At 42.3% G+C, this 16966-nt stretch overlaps 1 protein-coding gene across 3 annotated transcripts in view; it reads right to left on the reverse strand.

Annotated features, from left to right (window-relative positions):
* Positions 1-673: 673 nt before the first annotated feature.
* Positions 674-16966, reverse strand: part of atxn1a (ataxin 1a) — a 95938-nt gene continuing 79645 nt past the window's right edge. For all 3 annotated transcript variants that reach the window (XM_005478485.4, XM_005478484.4, XM_003444174.5), the window contains 2 exons: positions 11706-14057; positions 674-7472 (listed from right to left, as the gene is read on the reverse strand). In XM_005478485.4, coding sequence (XP_005478542.1) covers positions 6873-7472; positions 11706-13547 — 2442 coding nt within the window. In that variant the 5' untranslated portion in view covers positions 13548-14057 and the 3' untranslated portion in view covers positions 674-6872. The remainder of the gene's footprint in view (positions 7473-11705; positions 14058-16966) is intronic.

The raw sequence follows: 16966 nt of genomic DNA on the forward strand, positions 1-16966 counted from the left end.
AGGTCAACAGATTGAATCAATTCCAGAGTTTTATCTGCTTAATTTGTCATGAAATAATGGGGGACCTGGACTCAACAGGTTAAAAAAAAAGCTTGACTGCCAGTCATCCAATTACTTTCAAGCCTTGGGATTATAGGACTATGTTTTAAATATGGCTGTAATTCCTAAACAGTTAATGCAAAATCTTTGTGAAGTCCTTTGAGTTAAAGCTGAAAGTTTGCAATTCAATCACATCTTGATTATTTAATTTATAATCCACTGTGATTGCGTACAGAGACACAATGTCAGTGTCCAAATAGGACCAAACTGTAATAGTTAGCTAAGCCAAACAGTGAGCTCTGTGCAGGGAGGCAAAAATCAATAAACTTCAGGGGCTATAAATATTAATATCTGTTTGAGTACCATGTTTCATTTTATATTATTCTATACCAGCTTTTTGGTTTTAGTGTGGCTTTTAGACAGAGCAAGCGCTTCCATAACCCTGAAGCTTCGGAAAGGCTCAAAACTGTAGGGCTAGTGTTATGTAGCCCACTAAACACTAGAGGGAGATATTATCAAAGGTACCAATTTCAGCATTGGGTGAAATCACAGTAGCTGCATTCTGTACAGATATCCAGATTTTTTTGTTCACGTATGCACTGCTACTCAAAGAAAAACACAAGTTGCCCATTCGTTCCAGATATGTCAAGGTTTCATTTTGTTTTTCCAAAGAGGTGCGTTTGTACAGATGTCAAATACATACACCAACAGGGTTTCTCCATTGCTATAGAGGAAATGGGGTGGTGAGACACAGGGACTTGGTGAGTACAATATAGTACAAACAAGTTGGCTGGGAACTGCTGTGGCCCCCCCTGTAGGCCAGACTGTCCATGCAGGTCTGCGCTGATGTCCAGTTCTCCGCCACCATCTCACAGGCCAGTAAGTCTCACTTTAGTACGTGGTGACGCAGGTTCACTGAGAAACATCTTGACAGACAGGTTGCTAGCCTCAGGGCTGAGTGTTCAGATCACAGGAAGGACACAGCTGACAGATCAACTCCACCCCCTCCCTGGCAGTGGGCAGGGTCAGAGGTCAAGAACCACACAGCCTGTCCCCTGCTGAAGTGTTTTTATCGCCTTCCACAGAGAGGCCGCCCAGAGATGATCAGTACACTAAAGAGTAATCCAAGCCATCTCCAGCATAATACACATAATATCATAATAATTTATAGTTAATTTCCAATAAGGACATTTGTTAATCAAATCAATTCAAATATCAAATTATAGGTAATAAATTTACATATCTTATAACCCATATCAAAAAGCCCACTATGCAAATTGACTGGGGTGAAACTAAACTGTTAAGTGGGCCTCTACACTTTTTTTTTTTTCTTCTTTCTGCCTGAGTTGGTTATCCAGCGCTATGGACATCGACAAGACATCATACAAAAAAAAAGAAAAGAAAAATAAATTCATGAAAAAAGTGGAATCCTGATCGAATTCTGTTCACTTTTAAAACACAACAAAAGTGCCAAAAAACACATTTTTTTTTTTTCGCAAAATGAAAGTACAAACATTAAGAAACAAAGAGCACACATGCCTTTTTTCTGATCAAAAAAAGTCAAAGCTCACTCACCAACATTCATTTTATTTGTCAAGTTGTGCAAGAAGCCAATTAAAAAAAAAAAAAAATGACATTAGCACTGTTCCTCCAGTGAGGACGCTTGTCTTGAAAAACTCAACAATGACACATTCTCTACATAGTTTTAAGTCCCCTGACATTATACTGAGTGCTACAAGGAGACCAAAAACAAAACAACAACAAAAAAAGCTCCTGCACCAAAGATAATGCAAACAAAGCGAAGGTTTGCACGCGCTCTTTCCGCACCGCACGACCGAACCAAGCCGTGAACATCAAGAAACCAAATTTAATCGTTCAGGCCGGTTGGCGGTGTGCGCTGGAAAAGATGAACGCAACGAAAGAAGGGATGCTTTCCATGAGAAAGGGGTTTTCCTAGTAGAAAAGAACCAAGGAATCACCTAACACCTCGGCCCGTTGGACCCAAGAACGCGCCGGGCGCCAAGCGAGATGGAGCACAGACAGATAAAACACAAGGTTACGGCAAGGTGATGTGCAAACTTGAGCCATCTCTCTCTCTCTTTTTATTCATCAATAGTCACCCCGTTTTGTTTTTGTTTGTTTTTTTCATTCTCTCTGTCTGTTTTGAATGAATGTTACCCCCCAGGACAGGCGTCGGCCTGAAAGAGAGGGGTTAGACCGAGCCCTGTCCCAGGATTAGAAAGTGCTGAAACATTATCAAGTCTTTTACATCTACATACATGTGCATCTCTTTCGGTTGGTTTAAAATCTTTATTTCTTTTTTTCTTTTTCTTTTTTTTTTCTCTTTTTTTTCTACAAAAAAAAAGTGGTCCCCACTAGCGATGAGGTTTCTTTTTCCTGTGGGTCTCACCGTGAACCGTCGAGGGTCAGGGTTTATGATCTCACAGACTATTAGAGGAGAAAACACTCCGCCCCCCCCACACACACACACACACACACACAAACACACGCACACACGTTTGAACACCAGGTGTACATAAGCATACATCCTACGCGCACGACGACACACGGTGCAGACTCACACGCAGTACAACTGAGGAAGGCCGCGAGGACGAAAGGGAAAGAGAGGAAAAACAGGAAAAACTCTTTGCTGTTTCTCCTCACAAACATCCTGACTTAGATGTGACACACACGTCAACAGATATTTAAAAAAAATACACGAGCCTTTAACGAGGATCAGACATTGGAGTCGAACTTTTGCTACATACACTTGGCACAGTAAAGAGGGGGGAAACAAAATCAAGGTATTGCACATTGTGGTACATTTCAATGGGATTTAAGAAAGACTTGGGAAATGATAACTACACTAGACCCTCAAAAAAAAGAAAAAAAACTTGCTGATTGATTTATGTTATCATCTATAGTAAAATATAAACTCAGTGGCCTTTTTAAGTTGATTGTGAACAGGAGACCGAATATGAAAAGATGATGTTATTAGGAGGGCAGACCTCTTATATCCGCATCAGGCCACACTGAAAGGTAGCGAACGGTTGTCGTTAAGGGTTAAACTGATTGCTTTGCCTCAGAAAGAGGTGCTTGTGAGGCTGGCTGGCTATGATTGGGTACCTGAAACAAAGTTAAAGAGGTCACTACGGGAGTCGTGGCAAAGAGGCAGAGCTTGGCGGAGTCAAAAAAACGAAGAGAAAAAAAAGAAGTCTGCTGGTTACCTCGCTTCGTGCCACACCGAGTCGGTTCGCCTTCAGCGCTGACAGTGTAACAGCAGTGTTTGTGACTGACCAGCAGGGACAGAGGAGGTTTCAGGGGTTGTGTTGGGTTACTGCATATATGAGAAACTTCCCTGAAAGATCAGCAACTGGTGTTGCAACTGCAATTTCTGAGGATTCAAATGAATTTCATGAGAAGGGGAACTGCGGTACCTGGAGCGGGCTGGGTTCAGGTGTGTTAGCCTCTACAAACCTTTTGCAGTATGAGACAAAAATTGTACTTCTTCTCTGGGCAAAAAGAACTGTTTTTGGTTGTCGTGCTGGAGGATTGTTATTAAAATGTTTATTGCAGAGATTTTGAGTGGAATGACTCGCCGAGCGCGCGCTCCACTCGTATACAAGGAGACTGCCTGAATACTTTTTAACTATTGCTTTCTAAAGTAACCAAAGCAACCACAGCGTCGCTTGGCTTTGGCTTATTATTGTTATTATTTTTAATAATCTACCTGATCAACAGTAAGAGTCTGAATGGTTTGAGTGGCTGACGGTTTTGTTCAGATGTCTATTTTTCCTTTTGTTGGTAAGGGGGTTGGAGAAACATGTAGAAAAAAGACACATTTATAAACCACTGCCACACACACACACACACACACACACACACACACAGCGGTTCCAAACCATGCGCACACACACATATAACCTACTGCTATTTCTACCAGATGTTTCAATAGGAACAGGACCAAATGAAAATGCACTGCTGTGTGGGTGTCGATCTGAGAACCCTGTTCTATTATAAAAATAAAGCATTTTCAAATCTCATTCGGGGCTCTTCTTACTCGCTCGCCTTCACTATCAGTCTGTCTGCTCATTCGACCACCTATCCACCCGTTCCTCATCCACGTGAGTACACATCCATCCTGCCATCACCCTGGTAAACTCCCACCACCTGAAACATTGTCACCTCTATTTTTTCCTTTTCTAAAGGCAAGCAGCAACAGCCATAAAACATAAATACAGGCTGAGCAGGAACAGATATGCTCAACAGACATGCCTGCAGGAAGCCGCTGCCTCCCTAACGACATTATTGTGCCAGCAACATGTCAATGCTAATCTCACATAACCTGACATATGTTTACATGTTGTACGGCACCTTTATGTTACATGGGATAGATTAAAAAACTAACCGGCCAATTGCTTTTTTATTTTTAGTTTATTTTTTTAAAAGAAGAATAATCAGACAAATGATCGAGGATGGCCAATTACACCTAAGGCTCGTGCTTTCATATTAGAGAAAAACCCCAAGCTCCGTGAGGACGATCGACCGACTGACCACGCAAGCACATCTGTTGAGGTAACTGCTATCTAAGGGATAAATGAGTTTTGGCTGGCTGAGCACAGGCCGTGTTCAAAAGCGAACCCTAGCCCCCCTTTACACTCTGGGCACCCCGGTTTAATCAGCAGGGGGAGATATTCTCCTTAAGCAACCCGAGAAATGGTCGGCTTTTAATTCAGTTCAGTAGGCAGGCACGTGTTTGCCATAACTGTTGATCAGAAACGTTTCCTCTACAGTGTGGTAAGTGCCTGTTGAGGAACAAAAACCCTGATCTCCTCCAGTGTGTCATGTGGCTCTAGGGCTAGTTTTCGGACAGGGCCTTAAAAAATAAAAGAAAATAAAACAAAAAATAAAAATTGTGTCTCGACTGAACTCCCTCCTCCTGATGTGCAAATTGCAGGATTCTCTTAATTAAAGACTCCAAGTAGAAACACTGGACATTTAGCGTTGTCTTTATATCATTTTCCTATACACAGTGCACGCACACTCTTATACAAACTCCCACCCATACACAAACACAGCACAGAGCACTCTTTTCTGCACGGCTGCACTGGAGCAGTGCCGCGTGCATTAATCCAACGTCAGTCCACTAGTGTCTTTGCAGTAGGGACAATATGCACCAAAATAAATGCTTGCCTCTGCAGCTGTCTAAATATGGATCGCCAAGTACAGTACGTATTGAGTTTTAGAGACTATTTTGTGTCTGTGCGAGCGCGTGCATGCGTGTGTGTGTGAACAAACACACCAGCATCATACACACACATGACCTTCACAAATCTGTGGGTGTGAGCTTCTGATTGTTGCTCTCAGTCTAAAACATGAGCAGGATATTTCAAAGACTTGTTTGTTTTTTCTCGTCTTAATCGAACTTTCCAGACACGTTCCGATACTTTCCTGCCGCGCACATGCCGAAAACCGCGATACCTCCCGCTTCATCTCATTTCCCTTACCCTAACCTACTAACTGAAACTCCTCTCGCTCTCACGCTTGTCCCTTGCTCTGTGATTTCATGGCACATCTGCTCCCACGTTACTAAACAACCTCTTTACCTTTCACAAAGTGCTTCTGCTACTTTCTGCCTTTGTCTTTAAAAAAAGAAAGAAAAAAAATCTAAAAACATACAGTACTTTGTAAATAAAGACACAACATCATCATTTTTTGTTGTTTCTTTTTTGTTGGCTGTACGATGAGAGTGACAGGTGTGTTAAGTGCTTTGAAACATCCTGACCCTCTCAGAGCTAACGTGCAGATTCTCTCTCTTCTCCTCACGCGACCTTTCTGGATTTGTAAATAAAAAATAAAGTGATTCATCAAATAAAAGAATTAAACTCAAACAAAACAGCTGGGATCGTATGCGAAGACTCCGTACGAGTGCAAACACACTGGGTTCACCGACCCAGTGTGTTTGCATTTGCTTTAGGTTAGGGGCATCGCATATTGATACATTAACATTGACCCACCTAGGCGGGATTGATTGATTATTAAAAAGGACCCCTGATTAAGGTTTTAGAAAATCTTGAAAAAAATATATAAAACCTATGTGGTGAGATGGGAGATGAGGGGTTAAATAAGAAAAAAGTCAAATGAAAAACACTAACATGAAATGAAAGCAAAGACTCCACTGTCTACAAACTGAGCAGAGTAAGTGTTGTTCCCTCACGACTGCGTGCGGCACACGGGCATTGACCCGATGACCTCTGGTTCCGGTCAGGCCTGGATGACACAGTGACGATCACACCATACTAACTTCTGATCTGATTTAGCAAGTGAAAATTTTTAACGATTTACACGCAAATCCTTCATTATTATCAGAGGCGAATCCAGACGGCCTCGCTGCCCGAGTACACAGGTAACATCACTGTCACAGAGTGTGACTGTGAACCAATCAGAGTTGAAATTTCAGTGTAATGTGTCGCCGGCCAAGCAGAGCCATCGAACCACGCGCCCGTGTGCCACAGAGCAACCGATAAACATTCAACGCACGGGTCAGAAATCCCTCACCAGAAATCTTCTCATGAAAATCACCAAAAACTGCACAGATTGCTCATGTGATAATTAATCAATCTATTAAAAAAAAATAAAGGTGTTAAACTACATGGACTTAATGTAAGGTGTAGGGTAAGGTTACCGCTACAGTACAGGAAGTGAACTAAAAATAAACAAAAAACAAAACCACGACAAATGAACCTTTAACGTGGGCATTTATGGGGTTTTTGTAGAATCTTTTTAGGTGTGTTTGTTTTTATTCCATGGGTTGTTAACAGTCCTGCCAGCCTTCACTTGCCAATATTTGACCTTCCTTCGATGCTGATTTTCACCTCATGAGGGATGAAGGAAGGTTTGGGAAGGGTCAAAGGTGGTTCTTCCTCTGATTTTTCTACTTTTCGACCCTCGGGCGCAGACCATCTCCGCTTCCTGCTTCCCGATGGCTTAGTAGAGCCAGCTTCTGTACTGCCGACAACCTGACCTTTGGAAACTCTTTCCCCAAACACAAGATCCCCGTTTTCCACACCGGAGCTTCCTCTACCTCCATTCCCACTCTCCCCACTCCCTCGCTGGCTGATGCCATTCTCCCGCTCTCTGTGCCTGGGACCTCCTCCACTGCAGCTCTGAGGAGCGTCCGACACAGCTCTAGGGGGTTTGAGGTGTCCGTGGCTGGAGGAGGGGACAGAGAAGTGGGCGGGCGGCTCCAGGGGTTGAGTCTTCTTCAGAGATCCGTTCCTCAGGTTCTTGAGCGTGAGTGAAATACAAACATCGCCTACAGAAAGCTTGGTACAAGGCAGCTCCAGAAGCTGGGTGGTCCGGTCCGGGCAGCATGAAGACCAGCCTTGGCCAAAGACGAAGAAGGGGTATTCCAACAAGACCTCCACGCTCACCTAGAGAAGAGAAGTGGGGACAAACGAAGACATTTAAACATTAAAAATAAGCTCATTGTACAGCTTCTGATTTTTTTGTTTTTTTCCAGTTAAACCAGTGATTCTCAAACTGAAGCAATGTAAATGACTAAGCTGAATGAATACCTTATTTACATTATATACTGTTGTTTCACAAAAAAAATCAACTTTGATCTTTTGATTTTGTTAAACTGAACAATCTCACGTGGAGCCGAAAGCTGTAATGTTTAAAGCTCCTTCGGGAAATTAGATCGGAATATGGGGAATTTTTTCTTTGTGAATCTCAGGTCCAAAAATCAAGGCATGAACTAAACCACGGTTTTAACATGTTAATTATGAAAGTTCACGACTTTAACATTATTTTCCACTCAGTTTTGAAGCTTCGATAAGAACAAAGAGGCTAAAAAAGGATAACGAGAAAAAAGAAGAAAGAAGAAGAAGTTGAGAAAAGTTTTAACGGAAAACCTGCCATGCCTCTGTTTGGCCATTTTCTTAACTGAAATCTGAAATTCTGCGGCATCCTGTTGACACCATGTCCTATAACACTGACCCTGTTAAGTACACATTATTAAAAAAACATGGAGAAAATCTGCTGCCTATTACTTTACTGTTTGTGAACCTTTTTGTTATGACGAATACTGAAAACACTATACTGCTATACCACTAATACTGGTGTCAGCTTAAGGCCTGAAACTCTCATCTGAAAAAGGACGTTTTCACAGAACTCTGAGGTCCACTCCAGGATTCAGTAACTTGTAGAAACACCTTTAGGAGCAATAACTTGTTCTCTGTACAACTTTCAGAGTCTCTCACATTATTGTGAGAAACTTCCAAAACTTCTACTTTTGTAGAGCTGCTCACACTTGCTGATCATCAGTTAATCAAGAGTGTTTGATTAGCAGCACATGGCTGCTATTCAATGCTCTTAGTTCCTATAGAAGCAGTAAGGGTATCCAGTCCACTATTTCATTATGACATAATATTTGTAAAAAAGAAAAAAAAAATGTTTGGCTGCTCCTGTCTTCTAAGACTTTAAGTTAGAAAGAAATACAAACTTTTTCTGTTAGTGTTCTGCAAAGTCAAAAAGATATTTATGCAATAATCATGATTTTTCTTTCACTTCTGATTTAAACTGTGGACTTAAAGCCCTGACTGGGTCTGTATTAGTGTTTGAATGTATAAAAAGAATGAACGGATGACAAAAAGAGACCGGCTGCAGGCTCGAGAGAAGGAAAGTAAACATCAGAAACATCAGAAAGAAGGCAAAGCCAGGGATAGGATAGTGTAAAAGAGTGAGATGATGGAAGTGGAGAAAGCTTCTAAGATGGGGATGAAAAGACAAGTTTACAAAGAGAGAGTAGGTTGGACAAGAAGAAGAGGGAGGAAATGAAAAGAGAGCTATGTCAAGAAGGATACAAGCGAAAGACGTGACAAGTACCAAATCTCAAATCTTAAATCTTACGTCAGGCAACACTTTCCCCTCCTGTATTATATAACTTTTGACTTCTCGGAGTAAGTTCTCTGAGTGTGGACTCAAAGCTATAACCGTCGCTCAGGAAAAAAGTAAGAGGAACCATTGAAGGAGCACAAGAGAGAAAGAGAAGTCTTTGAAAGATGGTCAGCTTTTGTGGGGTACGGCATCAAAGAGCAGCTGGGGGCGAGAGAGATGGTTAGAGATGTGCTGTGTGGGTGGACGAGTCGCAGCATGGACAGATGAAAAAGATTAACTGGCTTCAACGCACATCCTCAAAGACAGGGAGAAGGCTGCATGAGAGTGTACGTGAGCGCAAATGTGCCTAAAAAAGCTGGAAAGATAAACTGTGGCATAATATCAGATATTAAGAGATTGCTCCAATTCAAATGTAAATTTAAATGTATTTATACAGCTTCAAATCGCAACAAGAGTTGCCTCAAGGCACATACTATACTATAAGGTAAAGACTCTACAATAATATAGAGGAAACCCCAACAATCAATAATCAATGTTAATGAGAGATTCAAGTATGTTTGTATTTAACTCTTTGGCAGAGTAGAAAATAAAAAAGGTAAACAAATGTCCCAAAAAATGACAATTTAACCACTAAAAAAAATAAAATAAATAAAAAGAGACCACCAACATGTCATCTCAGGATCTGCGGGTAACTCTATTAGCGTCAAATTGCACGACAGATCAGAAAGAGATAAAAGAAAAAGAAGAAGAACTTTAGTGGAAGGGAAAAAAACATCAGAGCCAAACATCTGCCTATTAATACAACGACTTTATGAAATTTGTAATTTGGATAGCACAGATTTAAGCATCATACCAGCTGTATGATACTTGGTGGTTTTGGAGGTTGGACTGGGGTAGCTCACAGTAACTGATTCAACAATAAATTAATATGAAGATAACATAAAGTCACCTTTACAAAAGTTCAAGTTGACCCACAGTTGAATATTTCTGCAGGATAACGATTTAATGCACAGGAGCAAATCTACCAAGCACTGGTGGCAAAAGAAGAAATGGAGGCTTAAGGAAAGGCTTCGTCAAAGCCCAGACATCAATCGGACTGAAATGAGGTGGAAGGCTTTAAAATAGACAGTATATAAAGAAAACCTACAAACACCTAGCAACTGAAGGATGACCAGAAGAGAGGTCAAAAACATCAGCAAGCAAATGTCAAAGACTGATGGACAAATGTACAAAAAAAGAGTTGTGTGAAAAAGTTAATCTTGCTAAAAGTAGCTTCAGTAAGTCAAGAAGAACTTTACAACAGCTGGTACTTTGGTAGAATAAATTACAGAAAGCTCAATTTCTTTGCTAATTCAAATGTATAAATCAGCACTTTAAATATGCAAAGCATTACATGTAGCAATATATCAACACATTTACATGGCTTTAATTAACTAAGACAACCTGAAGTAGATTCCAGCCCTCAATACCTTGAAAACTTTAAACATTTGTGGAAGACGATGATGCACATAGAAGCCTTATTATAGATTATTTTTAAGCTCACAGATGAAAACCAGAGCTGGACTGTTTAGCCAGATACTAGATTAGTCACATACTAGATTTAGGTGTCCTGGTACCTTGGTCCCACCTGGAAAATGCCACAGGACCGAGTAACTTTTCATTTACATCTTTGTGTGCATGAATGAGATAAATCAAACTTTGACAACCTCATGCTGTAAAGAACGTGAAACCATGTGTGAACATTTTAAGAAATTATTAAATCCCATTATTGCAAACATTAAAACAATGGAGGCAAAGGGGAAACAAATATCCTAGCTGTGTGAGAAGGTAAATACAAATCAACTTTAACCTCCTAGGACCTGGAATCCACATATGTGGACATCACATTTTGGGTTATTCAGACCAAAATACTCAATTTTGCTCTACATGGGCCTGATATCCACCTATGAGGACATTATACTGCTACTGTTCTATCAAAATTTTAAACAAATATCCTCATATGTGGCTCTTATTTTTCTTAAAAACAAAAATAAGGTAAAAAAAAATAAAATCTGGTAATTCTTTGTTTTTACATTCATCGGGCTCCAATATGCCCAAATATCAAAGACAAATTAAAAATGCATGTTGTGGAAGAGTTCGGGTCTTAGGAGGTTAATCAGCACATTATATTTAAAACCATAAATGGACTGCTACTTAAATCGCACTTTTCTGCTGTTAAAGAGCGAGCACTCAAAGTGGTTTTAAACTGTAAGTCGCATTTACTCATTCGCACACATTCACACAGCAGTTTAATTTTTTATTCCTTCGAGCACTTTTTACCTATCAAGCACCCACTCGCACACCAGTGAACACATCAGGGGCTCAGGGGCAGTGTCTTGGCAAAGAACACCTCGTCATGCAGACTGAAGGAAAGGGGAACCTTTCGATTAGCAAACGACCTGCTGTACCTCTATGTTGTTTGTTTAATTCCTTTGCAAAAAAAGGCAAACACATCACAGTTTCATGGCGAGGTTACGTGCTTGAGCAGTGAATTTTAAGAATCTTGTTGTTAATCAGAGGAGACTTCATGCTAAGCTAAGCTAACTAGCAGCTAGAGTTTGTAAGATAAGACGATGCTTTTGCTTAGCAAGAAAGCAAATAAGCTCGTTTCTCAAAATTGTAAAAACACCCCTGTACGTGATAAACTGCTTAAGAAAACTTATGATTGCGATACTGGACTCCTGAATCTGCGATGTCTGTTAAATGTTTCAGCTTTTTTCCCTCACCTGTGTACGGTGTTCACCAACGGAGAACTGAACCACAGCAAAGTTGGGCGAGGTGTGGCTCCCCTCAATGCGCTCCACTGTGGACGAGTCTATCTTCAGCTCGCTGCTGATCTCAGCACTCTGGATGAAGTCCTCTGTCTTCAGATCCTCCACACGTTTCAGCTCGCCATCAGCCAACTGGATGATGGAACCTTTGATGAAATATGGGGGGAGCGAGGGAGGCAGCACCGTACTAGAGGGGGGATGTGCGGCGGAGGTCGCAACCAGCCCTGGCGGAGCAGGAACAATGGGGAGATGAAGCTGGGCTTGGACCACTGCACCTGGGGCATCCTGGTGAAATGAGCCACTGTGGGTCTCCAGAGTTTCTCCTTTGGGGGCGGTGGCGGCAATGTACGTATGTGGGAGTGTAGTAGGAAAAGGTGCAGCTTGGGTAGATGATGTAACATGGGAGGTTACAGGCTCCAATGTTGTGACTCCACCTCCACTGACAGGGATGATGACCGGTTGGGGGCCTGGAATGAGTAAGTGTTGCTGTAGGCTGGTGTGGTAGCTGCTACCACTGCCTCCTGCAATATAGCCGATAATAGGTTGCTGAGGGTAGATACTGGTGGAAGAGAGCCCCATTGAGAGTGGCTCTGTGGCGTTGTGGGTGGTCTGGATGACGGTCTGGGGTGGCAGTGTGCTGACAGCAGCTTTCAGGCTGTCTACACTTAGTGGGGGTGGAAATGTGAAAGAGGAGGTGGTGTTGGATAAGGATGGAGCACGACTGACAGACTTGCCCATGACGTTGCCACTTTTCTCCAGGTGTGCAGCGGCAGAAGTTGTCACCTTCTCAGGGCTGGCTCTGGGTGGTACCAGCTGGTGGTCCCCATGGCTGTTGGGCATTAACATGACAGAGGTTCTCAGCCCTGATGGATCATGCGGAGAGTAGTCTGTTGGCAGAACCATCTGTCGAGCCTCATAGGAAGACAAAGAGGATGTGGCATCCCGTGATTTGCTCCCTGACTTGGAGACGTTAGACTCGAGTGGCGCGGCATACCGCCGGCCCCTTTCCAGCTCTCCATTGTGGAGCTCTCTGGGTCTCTGAGAGCCACCTTGCTCTTTTCTGGTGTGTCCATCTGTATACTGCACCACCACCTGAGACATGCTGTGTCCCAAAGTATGGTGAGGGTGCATTGAGTGGGGCGGAAGGTGAGTGCCTCCTTGGTGATGGGATGATGGCACAGTCCGTGGGGATGTTGATATTTGAACATGGTGAGGGACAGGGTCTGTAGAAGGAGGAGGCATGGAGGTACGTCCTGTGGATGCTCGCTGCTGGTCCTGCTTGGAGGCCTGTGAAGGAGCAGAGGCCATCTCTGTGTGTGAGGGTCTCTGTGCAGCCGAGGAGGAGGAGGACAGGGGGGGAGGAGGTGGAGGAGGAGGAAGCAATTGAGAGGGGATGTAACTGTATGGGGCAGTGTAAGGTGAGGCTATAAACTGCATATTGTGAGGCAGATGGGTGTAATGGACAGCTCCTCCAACTGTGGTCTGTGGCAGGTGGGATGTGTACACTGTAGGAAGAGATGAGACCACCCTCAGTGAGGACGCAGAGGTCAAAGAGTCTGATATGGAGGAGGGAGATTTATACTGCGATCCGTCAGAGTGACTGGAGCTACGGTGCGCACCCACACTGCTCTCGTTCCCACCAGCCACACTGGCGAGCCAGGTCATGTTTTCTGAGCGCTGGCTCTCAGTGGCAGGTGGCATGATAGGTAAGCGATTTTCAGATGGTAGCGTGCAAGAGGGGATTTCCCTCTTCTTTGGGGGCAGACATTCATTACTGCGCTCCTGGTTGGACTTCATGCTGATTTCACCTCACGCCCCTCAACTATACTTGCGTTATCCTTCCTCAAGTTTTGGACTACAGCTTTCTTTTTTTTCCTTGTTTTTGCTTCCTCGCTCTTTCACTTTCGTTGTCACGTTTGTTCGCTTTCTCACTTTTTGATGTCCGGTCCTTTATTTCACATTAATTAGCCACAAAATGAAACTTCCCCAATCTTGTCTCTTTTCCCTCTCTATCCACTTCACCCAAGGCCTTTTCTTGACAAAGAAAATCCAGGCCCTAACAAGCAGGTGAGGAAGGATCAAAGATGGGGATGACGATATGGAGGGGTGGTTAAAAGGGAAGGGGGGAGGGCGGTCCGTTCCGTCCGGGGATCTTTAGCGACTGATGGGTGAGCTCAGCGTGGAAGTGGAGAGCGTCACAACGTCACACCTGCCGCTGTCGCAGAGGACGATGGGGGGCCGAGTGCGTCGCACTTCATGAGGAATCATCTCCCTGTGAAAGAAAGTCTGCCCGCACGCAGCACAATCCTGTGGAAGAGAGAGGAAAAAATAGACTGTTAGAAAAGGTGATGAATAGGAGAATACTTTATAATTCTTATTCTGCGCTTTTTTTTTTTTTCAGCAACTATAACGACAGAGCCATTTTCAAAATCCCTTCTAGTGAATGCAGCGTATCTACAGACCTATAAAGACAGATAGGTTAATAATGTGTCTGAGCAAAACAGCTTCTGCCACAACTAATTTAACAATGGAACAACACTTTAGCACCAACAAATCCATAAAAGGACAATGTTCTGAACTACAAAGAATAAGCCAGCAGGACAGTCGGGAGGTCAAGTAACAGCTCTAAAAAGGTGACAAAGATGAGAATTAGAAGGCTAAAAAAATACAAAAAGCCCACTGCAACAAGTGTGGCCTGTAGATTCTGTGGATATGGAGGTGTTTTATGTAACAATGTGAATAACAGCAACACAGGTCAGTCATGGGTAACGGCAATTTAAAGAAAAGAGACCCTGCTAATATAAAAATGACCACTCCAAGCAACAATAACCAGGCACTTTCAGTAGATTACTAATAATAACAGTTTGATTACAAGCCTGTGTGTATACCATAAATGAGAGTGTACCACATGTGTGTGCATGTGCCTGTGTGTGCCATCTGTTTGCGAGCATCCCCTACTGTGAAAGATGGAAAGCTCAGTGTGAAACTCATAAATAATGTAGAGGAATTTCAAGCACATACATCCCCAACACACACACACACACACACACACACACACACACACACACACACACACACACACACACACACACACACACACACACACACACACACAAAACTGAGCATGTACTGCTTGCTTACTCAAACACTGACACCTGTGTATACTCAATTATACTGACACATGTTTTTTTTCTTGAAGCACAGCACAACTTCACACACACACACACACACACACACACACACACACACACACAGGTAGTTCACATATTGTTCACTAACACACTGCTGTACGGCTCACCAATTTATTTGTTCTTTGTAGAGTGAGTGAGTTTGTACAGTAGCTGGTTTCTGTGACCACCTGCACAGTTACACATTTAGAAAACCGTCCATTTCTGCAGTAAAACAGCAAATTATATCAATGCCTAAGTGATGCTACAGACTGAAAAAAGCCTTGTGATGGACTGACAGTCTGTCCAGAGTGTAGCCTGTCTTTGGCCCTATGACAGTTGGGACAGGTTGTGACACCCCACAATCCCCTGGAGAAACTGGAAATGCAGTTAAGAAAATGGATGGATGAGGACTTGACAAAATAAAAGTGAAGGATTTCACTATTTATGCCCAAATAAGGAACCAGATGATTAACATCTGAAAATACTTTTCTTTTTCTAAAAGGGTCTTTAATGAAGAAGATGGATGGATGGATGGTCCGCCTATAGCACAACCTATAGGTGGACCATCCATACATCCACTAAAACGTGTCAAATGGGACTGAGGAAAGTGATTAAAACACAGGTTACAGCCACATTTATTTAGCTGGTTTGGCAATATCATCAAATAAAATACAATACTGCATTGAATTTTAACAGTTAGTGGTTCTCAATTTGAGGCCTACTCTAAAGTTGCTAAAACCACCCAAAAATGTAGTTTTTCAACCAAACTTTGCAGGCTTCCACTGCCTTCTTAGCTAATTCCGACACACACAGTATGTGTGTAAATGTGTGTTCTCTAGAGCGAGGGACATCATGCAGCTCAAGCAGATTCCTGTAATTTAAGACGTGTTGTAATGCTACTACAACACAGCTGCAGAAACAGGCGTAGGAGTAAACACACATGCATATTCACATTCGCACGGAGCACACAGCAGCCTTTGTTTCATGGTACGGCACGCACACTCACTTATTCAAGTATATACTTTATCTGTTTAATCGAGCCGGCATGATTCAGATGTGTGCTGAGAGGGAATGTTGATCGCTGAGCTTTTAGCCCTGAGATGCACTCTCTGCATCTCCCTCTTTTTCTCCTCTCTGTCACTCCACCTCCACTTGACTCTCTTGCCTCAGCCTGTCCACCTCTCCTACTACATAACCATTCTCAATTATCATTCTTCCATTTAATGGTTTTATGTTCCCTAGTTTCTACATTAGTATTCACTTGTAGTCTCTTGGAATCCTTTTGCAATAAATCTTTGACATGTCTCTTCAGCAAACCTAACCTCAGTCACGCTACTGTTTAGTCACAAAATACAGTCATGATATACAAAAGACAATAATGCACATCAATCCAATAGCTGACCTCACCTCAGCCTTAAAGAGTTTGTATATACCGTGCAATACTATTTTTATTTATCTTATTTTACTGTTCATGTGTAATAGTCAGATGCCCTGTAATCTTAACCTCATTCTGTTTTTATTGTGATGTTTTTGGTGGTTTTTCTTCCCTTCTGTGCTCATAACTTCATTCAGCAATGCATCTGTGATGTACTGACTGACTGACAATAAAGGAATCCGAATCTACTACGTAAAAACAACTCAACAAGCTCTTGCTTAACTTAAGACTTTAAGGTAAAGGGAACGTTATATGCCTGAGTGTTCCAAGATGAGAGACATTTCGTATCAGCTGTCACCTCAAACACGGACAATGTCGGTACATGCAGCTCAGATCTGTTCATGCTGCTGTCTATGAGAGCTTTTATCGTGACAGCATCAATTTCTCACAACTGATTCAGACACATCAAAACGCTTGTACTCCGAGAGAAATCTTATATGTGCGACATAAAATAATAGTTAACCTTAGACAAAAATCAGGTAAACAAGTCATGACAACAATAGCATAACAGCTACTGAACAACTTCTGCTGGAAAAGTGTACTATCATGTCACATTAAATTTAATGTGGGAAATGATAAAGCATTTAAATATACAAATATAACTAGAAATC

Source organism: Oreochromis niloticus, linkage group LG22 (assembly GCF_001858045.2).
Source record: "Oreochromis niloticus isolate F11D_XX linkage group LG22, O_niloticus_UMD_NMBU, whole genome shotgun sequence".
NCBI classification, from domain to species: domain Eukaryota; kingdom Metazoa; phylum Chordata; class Actinopteri; order Cichliformes; family Cichlidae; genus Oreochromis; species Oreochromis niloticus.